Source organism: Callionymus lyra, chromosome 11 (assembly GCF_982586985.1).
Source record: "Callionymus lyra chromosome 11, fCalLyr1.hap1.1, whole genome shotgun sequence".
Lineage (NCBI taxonomy): Eukaryota > Metazoa > Chordata > Actinopteri > Syngnathiformes > Callionymidae > Callionymus > Callionymus lyra.
Window position 1 is genome coordinate 21165820 of NC_141828.1, and position 13678 is coordinate 21179497.

Consider the following 13678-nt stretch of genomic DNA (forward strand, 5'->3'; position numbering starts at 1 on the left):
ACAGGAATAAGGATACTGTATCTTCTTGTAGGGAAGGAAAAAACGTTGTGTATTTACAAACAACAAGATGGTGAATGTGAGCCGCTAAACTATTGCCAACGGAAAGAAAGAAAGAAGGAATAGGAGTTCCTGCCAGGCTCATGTTGGTGAGGTTTCCGACGCGACGTCTTCGGGTAAATAGAAGGAAATATCTTATCAATGGTGATGTAAGCGACAAAATAAAAAATAAGAATGAATAACAAGGGCTATTAATAACTGGAAAAAGGCAACTGATGTATGTATGGGATGAAAATAAAGTAAGAGGTAAAGCGTTGACTCACAGAGGATGCAGCAGTGAAGATGAAACGCAGCTAAGGTTCTGTCACGACTGAGCCAGATGCAGGAGATGTTGACAGCTGCAGCCATGCTGAGGAGTCTGCTAACAGCAATAAATTCGTTCCACACACTTAACAGGGAAGTCTAATTAGCTCGCCAGAAGAGACGCACACATTTATGCACACACACACTCGCAGGATAACCTTGCTTTATCAAACCCCGCATGACAGGACTCACACCTTTGGGTAGAGACTCAAGATGGAAACATTCCACAACAGCAGCGAACGTTCAGAGGGAGAAACACATGGGGAGCGAAGATAAACAAAGGCAATCTTTCGAGTTGGAACATGATGAATGGCGGCTTAGCAGGAGGAGAAGCAATCACAGTGAGTGAACCGTTCGTGACTCTTTCCTGAGCAGGACATTTGAGGACACATTTCGTCCCACTCACTCACTTTTAAAACATATCTTGAGCTATTTTAATGTAGCTTAGAAACACCCAAATACCTCCATACTGCTCGCCTGTAACGTCCATTTTGTATTGAAGCCTCGACATGAGGAATTGTTCAGAAATAAACATGAATGATTTTGTATTTTAAGCTTGTTTTTAGCGGTAGCTACAAATAATCAGCCTGTTTCCTTGTTGAAAAAATTGTAAGACGTCATTTACACTAAGATTAAGGCTGATGGTCTGGGAACTTCAACTAAAAACAATATTAAAATCAAGACATGTTTAAATCTTTTTTAGAACAATTCCTAAGAGCATCTTTTTGGACGAAGATGGAGTCGAAGACAACTGAGATCCAGTCGCTACATTAAAATGAACAAACATTTTTCTCTATAACTCTAAAAAGTAAGACATTACTTTGAAAATAATCCCTACCCTTAATCGATGTGAGGGTTAATAGAAAATGAGAGAAATGTAAATTTTGGCTAAATTATCAATTTAAGTCTCATCTTTTATTTAAAAAAATTAATAAACAGTAAAAAGGCAATAACCAGTATATCTGTAGGTCTATGTTTGTACCCACGTTCGCAAGTCTTGAGTGGAGACTAAAAAAAAAAGGAAAACACAAGCAGACAAGGTAAGGTTTCCTTACAGGGTGTCAGACTCTTGGTGAAAATAGGTTGAGACTCAAAGTCCCAGAGACAGCAGTTGAGTTGGTTAGATACTGGTTATGAGTAAGTTAATATAAAGAGCTACAATTATTAAAATTTCAAATCTTAACTATCTGTTGGAACCTTTTCCATGAACAATAACTGAAAATGGAAGCATATGTAAGAAAACAACGGGTAGGTGACAGAAAAGTGTTAAAGCTAAAGCCAAAGTATGTTCATCATATTTACCTACATAAGTTAATCCTATTCTCATTGTAATTGTTATTGCTGCATGTGTGGGAAAACAGGATGGAGAGTCTGTCTCTCGCTCAAGCCAGCTGTAAATCTTAAAGGAGTGAATACTGGTTCTGGATTGCGATCCTCAACATCAGTAAACCATTGAAGTTTGTTTATGGTGAAAAATTTAAGAGTAAGAAAATTGAGGGCTTGTGAAACTGTGAGAGAGATATAACAGCGAACTAACAGCTCTGTGCTTCAGAAATGATTCGGACAGAAATGTAAACTGTTCTACTTTCTCACTTGTATTCAAGTAAATGTGTGACTTAAAACCAGATGTGATTTCTATTCTTTGTTTAAATAAACTGCAAGTCAGATCTCTATCCTGACAGAAGGCTTTATCTTCCTTGAAACAGATGCTATTTTTACATAAATAGAAGGACAGAAAGATGTAAATCATGGAGACTATTGTATCATGCGGTGTGTAATCTTATGTTGGACAGAGGGATGACCAAAGGCGTTTGGAGATAAACCATGTGAACAGATGGTCTTCAGTTCCCACCAAGGATCCCAATAAGAAAAGATGGCGGGACTGACCTATTTCAGGTTCATCACGTTGTGCAAATCCAAGAAAATGCAATATCTACCTTTAGAGGCTGTAATCCTCTTCAAGGCTCAAGGAATCAATCGCTGCCCAAGATTCAAGACTTCTAGCGTCACATTTCAAAGAATGAACAAATGTTTTGCCTCTTAATGAATCACTATTAGGATCAGAGAACTGTTGGCAACCTTTAGACAAAGTTTCTAATTGGAAGGTCGTGGGTTGCCTTGGAATTCTAAGTGAAGCAAGAAAGTTGTTTTTACGTCTAACCTTTAAATTTCCCTATTGTCACATAATTAATACATTTAAGGAAAATACATTTAAAGTAATAGTGTCTACGCTCTACTATGGGAGCTTGCGAAATATTTACCCTGACTACTTACTATCTGTGTAGCATGTTAGCCTTTTAGCTTCTGCAACAAATGATCTTAAAATATAGACTTTTATTCTCCACTGTTTCTCATGTTGAGGCTTCGTCACAATAGGGACATTACATACAAGTCATAAAGAGATATTAAGATCGTGGACGAAGAAAATTGAGCTGCTACATTTTTGCCTATAACTCCAAAAAGACAAGAATTACAATATCCTCATTTCAAGGCTTCAATACAAGATGGACGTTACAGACGAGCAGTATGGAGGTATTTAGGTAAGAGGTAAGGGTCTTTTTGGACAAAGAAAACTGAGCTCCAGTCGCTACATTAAAATGAACAAACATTTTTGCCTATAAATCGAACAGATTACTCAGAAAATAATCCCAAATCTTACTCGACAATGAGATAAAATTTGAACTATCACTTTCATTTTTCATCAAGTTTGTTTAATTTCTGTTAAACATAGAGGCAGAGACACAGAGACCCCTGCTGGTGAATCAAAACTAACCAGTACTTTGGTCAGACTCTTGCCCTTGAAAGCCTAATGAGGCTCATCCACGGAGCCGCAGCCGTAAATTGCTTGTTCTGGGACTGATGAGCCGTCCAATGTCAGAGCTCAGCCCTTCACCTGTGTCTGGACGACTGCGTGTGGTCTCACGAGACAGGTTAGCTGTAGCTCATCAGTCAACCCTTTTACTTAACTTTGCTATCAAGACCGTGCATCAATATTTGTGGTAAGGGGGGTCATGTTTGACTATGTTTAGGGTCATTAACCCCTAATGTTTTCCCTTATGACCGCGAGCCAAGTGTCGACTGAACACCAGACTTGAGGCCGGTCATGTGTGAACGAGGCACTAAATATTTGATGCTTCGAAAAGCTGATGCAACACGGAGACTGACCCGGACATCCATCATCCCGGTGTGTAATTCATACGGCACATAAGGCGACACCGGGGTCTGATCGAAGTAGGATATATAGCCGTGTATGTTGCGTGTAGGTTATGGATGCTATGATTGCTCGAACCCAGGAGACTTTGACGTATGGCCGCTCCGAGGTAACAATGTATCACGGGCACCTTTGTGTTGTGACGCAACATTTAGGTGCACACATCAATCCGAGCGCACACCAGCGCCCGCGCACACCTGCTGCTCTTTGTTTGATGTGATTGCACGGCGGCAGCGTCGCCCTCGGTCGTAATGGCTTCTTGCTCAAACAGCCTCTGGTGCGGTCGAGGGTTGGGAGGATCTCTAATGACCGCGATGATCTGTTTCTCATGCAGCACATGCACGCCACTAATGGCCGCGCTGCATTCAATTCAGGCAGCGCCGCGTCAGAATTAAAACCTGGAAATAACTCCCTAATACGATTTAGAAGAGAGAGAGAGCAGACGACGAAATAGGAAAATAATTCTCATGGAAATATCTAAAGAATACAACAGAAGTATGAAACAAGTTTAAGTGTGTTTTTTTATTCTGAAGAAGAAATTGAAGGAGTATTTTGAACAGTTTAATAAGTGATAGTTCACCCAAAATTCTAATTTTACTAATTTCACTCACCCTCCTGTCGACTAAGGGTCAAGATTATTTACAGAGTAATCTGTTCCTTTTCAAAGTTAAAGACAAAAATGTTTGTTCATTTTAATGTAGTGACTGGAGCTCAGTTGTCTTCATCTTTGTCCAAAAAAAACATTAAAATACATCCATACTGCTCATCTGTAATGACCATCTTGTATTGAAGACTCGACATGAGGAATTGTTCCAAAAGAAATGTAAGTCTTTATTTCAAGCTTGTTTGTAACAGAAGCTAAAATGCTACACAGACAGGAAACACTCCCAGTAAATCTCACGCGCGTCTCTGTTTTCGCGAATATCATATGGACATACCTTTTCATCTTAAACACTAAAAAGGAACAGATTACTCTGAAAATAACCCCAAACCTAACAACATACGTAGTACAAATAGTGAAAAAAAACATCTGTTTTTTGGTTCCAGCTGGAGCAGTTTACGAAACTCATGATTCAATTATGACATTATATAAATCATTTTAAATATAATCCAAGCTCGAACTGAGAAAACTTGATTTAAGAGTTCAGGCACATCAACTCAGGGGAGAAAACAGAATCATGTGAGTTCATTTTCACTGCAAAAACAAGAGCAACACGTCTTTTAATTCATGAGAAGTGACTTGACTAAGTTAGCCTGGAGGTTAAATTAGACATTTTATTTCCACTAAAGTCATCACAGAGAAAGGTCGTTCTTGTATAGAGTGACGGCTTCATCAACTATTAATTCTGTGTTTTTGTGCGTGTCTGTTGAGTGTGTCCGTGTCTGCGTGTATCTTTGTGTTTTCTGAACCTGGATGTCGTTGTGTGCTTCTCCGTTTGTGTGCCTGTGTCTGTGTGTGCATTTTTATTTGTCTGTGTGTGTGCATGCATACGCGACTGTGTATTTGTGTGTCGGTTCAATTGTGTGCGTGTGTGTGAGTGTGTGCACCTATTTGGCTGTTTGTGTATGTGTTTGCTTGTGTATGTGTCTGTGTGTGTGTGTGTGCACATGTTTGTGTCTGTGCTTGTGTGCGAGTGCAATCACGTGTGTTGCTCTGTGTGTGAGTGCGTGCACATATGTGGGTCTGTGTTTGTGTTCACTTGTGTGTGAGTGCATTAGATCTGTGCGCGTGCTTTTGTGTGAGTGCAAGCACATGTGTGGGTCTGTGCGTGCTCTTGTGTGTGCAAATTTGTGAGTGTGCGCATATGTGTGGGTTTATGTTTGTGTTCACTTGTGTGTGAGTGCATGCATATGTGCAATCTGTTTGAGTGCTTGTGTGTGTATTTTTATGCGTCTATATTTATGTGTATTTGTGTCTGTTTAATTGTGTGCGTCTGTTTGTGTGTGTGAGTGTGTGCACCTATTTGGGAGTGTGTTTGCTTGTGTTCGTGTTCGTGCACATGTGTAGGTCTCTGTGTGTATGAGTGTGTGCCCATTTGTGGGTTTGTGTGTGTATTTGTGTTTGAGAGCGTCTGCATGTGTTGGTCTGCTTGTGTACTTGTGTGCGAGAGTGAGTGCGTGTGTAGCTTTCCGTGTGTGTGTGTGGTATGTGCACATGTGTGGTTCTCTGTGTGTGTTTGAGACTTCCCCCTAATGTCGAATGCCTGAGCGTCGCCACACAGCAGTTGCTATGGTTACCACCGAGCTTCTGTGTACACAGACTCATCATGACCGCATTGATGGGAGAACTGAGGATACGAACCGCCGACCTACACACGCCGTCCACGTCGTGTACATTCCAGCAACACACTGCTCACCCCCTGCTCACATTTATCTGCACCACCATGTGGCTGGAGTCATTACGAGGCAAACAATTCCTGTGGCGAAGAATGATCAGCCAAAGCAGAAGTAGCACAACTCACAGTAGGTGATGCACTGGCATCCCTTCACTCTGACGCACCGAACCACGAGCAGCTCGCATGGAGCTGCTGCTGCAGGCGTCTCTCTCGCTGCTAAAATGTCTGCCTCTGGTCTCCAACTTCAATGTAGGCTATATGTAGGGAAGGATGATGAAAGGGCCAGAGAGCCGCGGCTGTGCCAGTGCAGATCTGCGAGTGGAGAAGCGATGAAAGAGCGCCTCATTTAGTCAATTGACAGCTCCCTATAGGATCCTTCATCTCCACCATGAAAAGAGCAAATCCCACTCAACACAGAGAAAGAAAATGGTCACATTTCAGCAGGCGAGTTAGTCGTTTGCTTTACGATCCCACTGCTGCTGGTTCAATCCCAGATGCATTCTGGGATTTATATGTGGGATAAGCAAGATATGGAAAACTTTCTAGTGATTCTGACACTACAGGAGTCTTAACAAAACTTAAAACGTCAGCCATGTGTTCAAGGAGTTTTCTTATAAGCTTGAAGTGATTTTTAGAGGTATAGAAAACACATGTTTTTATTCATTTTAATGTAGCGACTAGAGCTCAGTTATCTTTAAATTCAATCGTCTCACTTGACAGAGCAACATAGTCTCATACGAAGAATCGATGGTTCCAGACCTGCATCTGCTGATCGATTCATTCTTTACAAAACGATTTTTATTCTTACACGATGATAAATAGATAGACCATTAGGTGATTAGTCTTTTAAAAATAAAGGAGCAATGAATGCTGGATGAGGGAAAGTCTGGAAGAAACACGACGTCTGATAACATTCTTCACAACTCTTTGACATCAACGATGCATTCAATGAAAATAGGATCGCAAATTATGTTGCGTTCAAGAACGTATGATATAACTTAACGCTGTATCACTAATAGAAAAAATAAACAGACAGATAACCCAGATCTGACAGAAATTCAGATTTTATGTGATTTTAAATTGTGGGTTTGATTAGTTCACTTTGAAAGTAATGAGTAACTTCAAGTAACAAAGTTACTTTTCCTAGTGACTAGTTACTTTGAAAGAAATGAGTAACTTAAAGTAACTGAGTTACTTTTCCTAGTGACTAGTTACTTTGAAAGAAATGAGTAACTTAAAGTAACAGAGTTTCTTTTCCTAATGACTACTGATTAACTTAAAGTAACTACGTTACTTTCCGTAGTGACTAGTTACTTTAAAACTACTGAGTAACTTGAAGTAACTGAGTTACTCTTCCTAGTGACTAGTTACTTTGAAAGTAATGAGTAACTTCAAGTAACTGAGTTACTTTTCCTAGTGACTAGTTACATTGAAAGTAATGATTAACCTAAAGTAACTAAGTTACTTTTACTAGTGACTAGTTACTTTATAAGTAATGAGTAACTACGTTACTTTTGCCTAGTAACTAGTTACTTTGAAAGTAACGATCAACTAAATGTAACAGTTACTTTTCCTAGTGACTAGTCACTTTGTAAGTAATGAGTAACTTAAAGTACCCGAGTTACTTTTCAAAGAAGTAACTAGTGATTTTACAAAGTAACAAATTCAAAGTAACAAACTCAACACTTTTGATAACTCATGAGAATTACATATTTCCCTTTTATTTGATGCGTTTGCTTGTGGTGGTGCCGAAATAAGTGCTGGACCAAGAACAAGACTTGAAATGTTGATATGACTAGATATTGTACGTCATGTATTGAGTCAATATAATCTCTAGAGTATCCTGAGATTAAACGCTTCATCTGACGCAGCAGTAAAGAGCAAACAAGAGATAACACAGGAGGCATGAACCTGCATCGCGAAGCACAGATCGCTGAAGGTTCTGGCTGCAGGATGACAGATGAAGTTAAAGACAGCAGGGTTTGATGCTACGCCAGATAAAGATTCCGACAGTGATAAATTGAACTGACACTATCTTTCCTCTGCACAAACACCACATTATATGCAACATTTCATACTCGACAAAGCAAATCAGACACACAAGTCAGGTAGACACAGTCGAGCGGCACGAAAGGCCGGAGAGATAACAAGTTCACAGAGATTCATCCGACGTCGTCTGCGGAGGGAAAATTAATAGCCTTTACTCCGCAGAGAAGTCTCTGCAGAGACGTATTAGTGAGTCATGAGAGTTCACCTCACTCCCAGCACGACATGGAATTGATACATAACCACGACTTCTCCCGTGTTATCTTGACTAAAAATCATCTCGGTGCGAGAACGTGCCAGTGAATGTGGAGATGACAGCTTCGACCACAATATTCCCGGCACCGGCGAATCACATGGCGGCTCCGTTCTTCTCAGTTACACCCGAAATATCTTGGGCTCATAATCGGGGCAGGCTGGGCTCGGGCCCAGAACGATCGGGTCGAACAAGCCAACTGGATTAAATCGAAAGCCAACTTGGGTGTGAAAAACCAGCTGCACCTCCGTCACCAGAGAAGGACCGAACTGATGCTTTACTTAATGCACGAACGTCGCTGCCAAAACAAGAGGGCGGGTGGAGTTCAATCAGATCCAGATATTGACCAATAAAAAGAGGAGCTGCATACCAGAACTCTGCCGGTGAGGGTCTGGGCCGAGATCATGACACCTGCCCAGTCTTTGACCGACGTCATCCATCCCACCTCGCTGGCTGGGACCTCCTCCTTCTCATCAGGATTCTTTGGCCGATCCGCCGACGGATTGTTAGCAGGGTTGATCACTTTCTGAGCCTCCTGGAAGAGAGAAAGTTAGGACATTAAACACCTCGCAGCCTTGACGGAAAAATCCTTAAATGGAATGAAAGTCGTTGTAATTTATGTGTGTCCGAGGATATATTCGCTGTAAATGCTTCATTTTCACTGCTGTGGGAACATTTTGAAAATCTTCCCCTTAATGTAAGTAAGTAAGTAAGTAATATTTATTTATATAGCGCTTTTCGAGACCAGGGTCACAAAGCGCTTAAACAATCAAAACAATACTCAAAAAAAGTACATACTTTAAAGATCAAGATAAAACTGAGAACAACACAGGAGTTCGAGAAATTCAAGGAAAAGCCTGAACAAATAGAAATGTGCAGACATTCATTCAATCATCTTCTGAGGTTTATTCGTGGTAAGATGGGTTTCGCAGGAGATACATGATACTTCTGGAGGGAAACTCATAACAGGTTTTCAGATCATTGCAGGGCACATCTGACAGACAACCACTGCCTTTGTTTTGTTTTCTGTTTGTTCAAAATTCTTCATTGACATTTTTACATTAGAAAATGTGCTTAACCCCCACACTGAAAACACTTTTTGAGATGAAATCTTGTTAACCATAACGACTCTAGTGTTATTTGTGAAGTATTATGGTTTGTCACCACATATCATGAATCTAGGAAGTCTCCACCTCCAAGGGATTCATTGTATATACAAAGCGGGCGTGATTACAGCTGGCTGGAGGAGGGGTGAAGCCATTAATACGTCAGAATGGACTCCGCTCTCGTAACCTCTTGTTCGCTGAGATTTCAGACGGAACAATTCCTATGGTCGAGGCTTCAATACAAGATGGACGTTACAGACGAGCAGTATGGAGGTATTTGGATGTTTTTAAGTGTCTTTTTGGACGAAGATGAAGACAAGGACAACTGAGCTCCAGTCGCTACATTAAAATGAACAAACTTTTTTGTCTATAACTCTAAAAAGGAACAGATTACTCTGAAAATAATCCCAACCCTTAGTCAACATGAGGATGGGTAAAAAATAAGTGAGATTTGAATATTGATTGAACTTTAACCGACTCCAGTGCTGACACACAGACTCACATGTTGTTGGTGCTACAACCAAAAACACACAAAAAGACTTTTTAATTTAATTCCTACTTGAGCGATGAGCGATGAGCAGGGCTGTTGTTACAGTTATGACAGGTGTCTAATAAACTGTCAAAAATGATCGTTTTTCCTTTTCAATAGGCTTCAGCTTTAATACAAGGTATTGGTTTACAGGTCAAGATAGGAGTACAAACATAGACGAGTCTTTAAAGTGTAACACAGGAAGTTTTAATCAACTTCCTGAAGACCAGGCTCATCAGCGCAGGGCACTAGGCTAATGGCTTCAGATTACCCAGCCATGACCACAATCATTAGAAAACCTATTTACAGAGAGACGTTGAGTCTTGTTCAACGCTTATGTGTGTGTTTTTCGCCTTGTGTGTGTCCTCTAATGCCAGGGCAAGTCAACGCCAGCCCTACACATTTTGCGCACAAGGGTTTTTAGGTTGATGGTTCCTCGGGGGATAGAGGAAGTAAGTCTGTCCCTCCCTCTGGTGAGCGGGCGAGTTAAACAGTTGTTCAGCGACATGCTTTGCTTGGCAGAGTCGCTGCATGCAGCTGTTGCTCTGCAGCCATTCATCCATTCTTGATTTGACACAAACACGCACAGAGATCACCAGCATTTTTCCTTTTTTGGAGGAAATAAAGGAAAGGATCGACTTCCTGATGGAAACCTTTCAAACGTCAAACTGTGAGAGATTCAGTGATTTGTGACGACTGTTGACCCGTCTAGAGGTCTGGTTATACTGCAGCTGAAATATGAACTTCTTTGAGATTTTACAAGGTCACGACTAAAAGTAGCATCTGACATGAAGCCATCAGAGCAGATTATGGACTATGGCGGCTACAGATTTGGTTTCCAGTAATCTACATTAAATTATCGCTATTATTCAAATTGAGTTGGAACATTTATATCCTACAAAATAACAAAAATAGACTAAATATATATATAAAAAATTGAATGAGAAAATCCCCCAAACAATTATCTTTCGAGCAACAAATTATTTATTGAAGTTAATTCCCAGAATATATTAATTAAAATGGCATCTATTAAAAAATCTGACAAAGACAGTGGTATTCATGCACAGTATATGGATATTTAAGAGAAGGTTAATTCTGCAATTATCATGTTATCAGGGATAAGATATTAAAAACGTGTTTAATTTTCTCTGGGTTGGGATTATTCTCAGAGTAATCTGTTCCTTTACAAACTTAAAGATGTCTAAATACCTCCATACTGCTTGTCCATAAACAAGTCTTTATTTTAAGCTTGTTTTTAGACGAAGATACCATTCCATCATCGTAAATCTTGCACATGTGCACTGACACTAAATGTCGGCCACAAACAGGCATAAAATATTAGTTTTTTTCTTGAAAAAATCCTCATGTTGAGGCTTCAGTACAAGAGGGAAGTTACAGACGAGCAGTATGGAGGTATTTGGATGTTTTTAAGTTTCTTATTGGACGAAGATGAAGACAAAGAAAACTGAGCTCCAGTCACTACATTAAAATGAACAAACATTTTTGCTTATAACTCTAAAAGTATATTTTCTATTACTGCAGGGTTACAACATTGATTCGTGCTTATTTTATTTAATATTTTATTGTGTTAAAACTGGTACTCACACCTTTTTGCTTCAGGTTTCCACTTCACTTTCACCTGCCATCAGCCATGTGACATTTTTATCATGTCCTCTCCACGTGTCCAGTTCATCTGACATCGGTATATGTGTCTCCTAACTTCTCTATGTGGCCTGTCTCATTTTTTTTTATTTCCGTTGTCCAGAAGTATTTCAAGAATCATCGACAGAATCAATCCAAGAGGTCAATCCAAAGCCTTCAGTCTATCGGAGCACTGTTCTTCTTCTTCTTCTTCTGCATGTTCATCCACAGCTGCATTATTCAAAAAGCCCTGTGGTCCATGATTTTTTGATGTCATCTCTCAATGTGCCTCTTACATCACGAATCCCATCGTGGGAGACCCAGCGTGCACGCATCAAAACAAAAGCAGAGTGCAACTTGAGTCTTCTGCATGTTTCAAAAGTAACGCTATAACAGATGCACCCAAGAGAGTGCTCCGTCCATTTCAAGAGGATTGTCTCGTCAAATTGGATTACATTTCATAATGATACGGCACGGACACAGCTGCCATTTTCCTAATTTGATTCCAACCCCCTAACAATGCCAATAAACTGGCTGTAAAAAAGCCTGACTTGGTCATTAGATCATTATCAGCTTCTGTGTTCAGGTCCTGCAGAGGAACACGCCGCTCAGGTCATTTAGATTTCAAACTTAAAAGGAGGTTTTCTCTTCCAAGTAAAAGATTTTCTGTAAGATTCCACCCTTCCCCTCGATCACTGCAGTGTCATTTGCCGACAGCACGCATGACCGAACATGATCAATATTCTGCTCAACGCTTCGCATCGACAGAAGCAATTTCAGGACCACATCAAGACGCCCCGAAACGTTTAAGTCCAGAAATGATTTTACCTTTCGCTTTTCTGGACACTTTGGTTATTGTATCGAGACATATTTGTTTCCTTTTCTTTCTTTCAGCAGTTTCTTTATGATGGAGAACAGCGTTTCCAGCTGAAATCTTACTTTACAAAATGATTTATAACATTCATTATTAGAAATCACTATTGTTTAGAAACCTAAAATAACTATACATTTGATTATTTTAATATCCAATATTAAAAAAACTGGATTTTTTATTTTTTTTTTATTAAATATATGTCATAATTAAACAAATATATATAATTAATGAATGGAATAAATAGAAAAGACAAGGAAATCCTTGATAAATATATAATCAATATAATTATAAACATTAAATTGAAGAAATACACTAAATTAATTAATTAATTATCACAAATTTACTTTAAAGGATAAAAAAAATACTTTTTGTTGTTTCAGTTTAAGGTTAATCATGTTTAAATCACACAATGGGAACTGATCATATCTTAAGAGAACTATACGACAACATGTTATAAAACAAAACAAAAAATGTTCCTTAAAACATGCAAGGTGTTATGAAGAAAATACATGTGCGTGTAATAACATAACAATATTGAGCCAATGTGTGTAAAACGTTTAAAAGAATTGTAAACATTTAAACCATCAAGAGTGAGAGAAATCCAAAATAAATGCATTGGATTTTAAAATAAATAAGAAGAGCTACATGAAAATATTGTTTAATGACTTTAAGTAGATTCTGTAGTTTTCCACTCATTGACAGATCAAGGGGTTTGAATTGAACACAGACACATAAAATAGAAACCAACTGTAAACACACTCAAACTAACTGTGTTGATTCAAGGAAGTGGATCATAATTCAAAATAATGGTCCTGCTGGAGCCAAGAAAAAAGGGCTCTCGAGGAATTCCCGAAAACAAAATATTGGTTCAATCCGAGAGACGATAACTTCAACCCTTATATGGTGAGTGTCTCGAGTAGTCGTAATGTACAACGTTCCAATAAATTGTAGATTAAAAACTCAGTTGAGAGAGCAAATCTTTTCACATGCAGGCGTTCTGAATGTAATGATGCGACACCATAAATGGCCTTGATGTTTGGTCCCTCACAACCAGGATTGAGACAATGATCGTCGTGACAAGAGCATCACGAAGTACAGCTTACGGCCTGATAGGAACAGCTGTTCTTCGCTCTCTGAAAGAAATGGTGCCGGGAGTAGGATGTCACATCGTGTGTTTAATGTGTATAGATGTAGCTCCACGTTGCGTGCTAAGGTTTCATTCAGTTTTGACAAAGACAAGGACTTTATGACAGTATTTAGTTGATTTTTAATGATTATTAATATTTGGAGATGTTCCTCCCCAGATGCAACACTAATAGACT

The 13678-nt window shown here is 39.4% G+C and overlaps 1 protein-coding gene across 18 annotated transcripts in view; it reads right to left on the reverse strand.

Annotated features, from left to right (window-relative positions):
• Positions 1-13678, reverse strand: part of kcnma1a (potassium large conductance calcium-activated channel, subfamily M, alpha member 1a) — a 174516-nt gene that overhangs the window by 117043 nt on the left and 43795 nt on the right. For all 18 annotated transcript variants that reach the window (XM_087803093.1, XM_087803088.1, XM_087803091.1 and 15 more), the window contains exon 2: positions 8577-8741. In XM_087803093.1, the coding sequence (XP_087659219.1) occupies positions 8577-8741 (165 nt within the window). The remainder of the gene's footprint in view (positions 1-8576; positions 8742-13678) is intronic.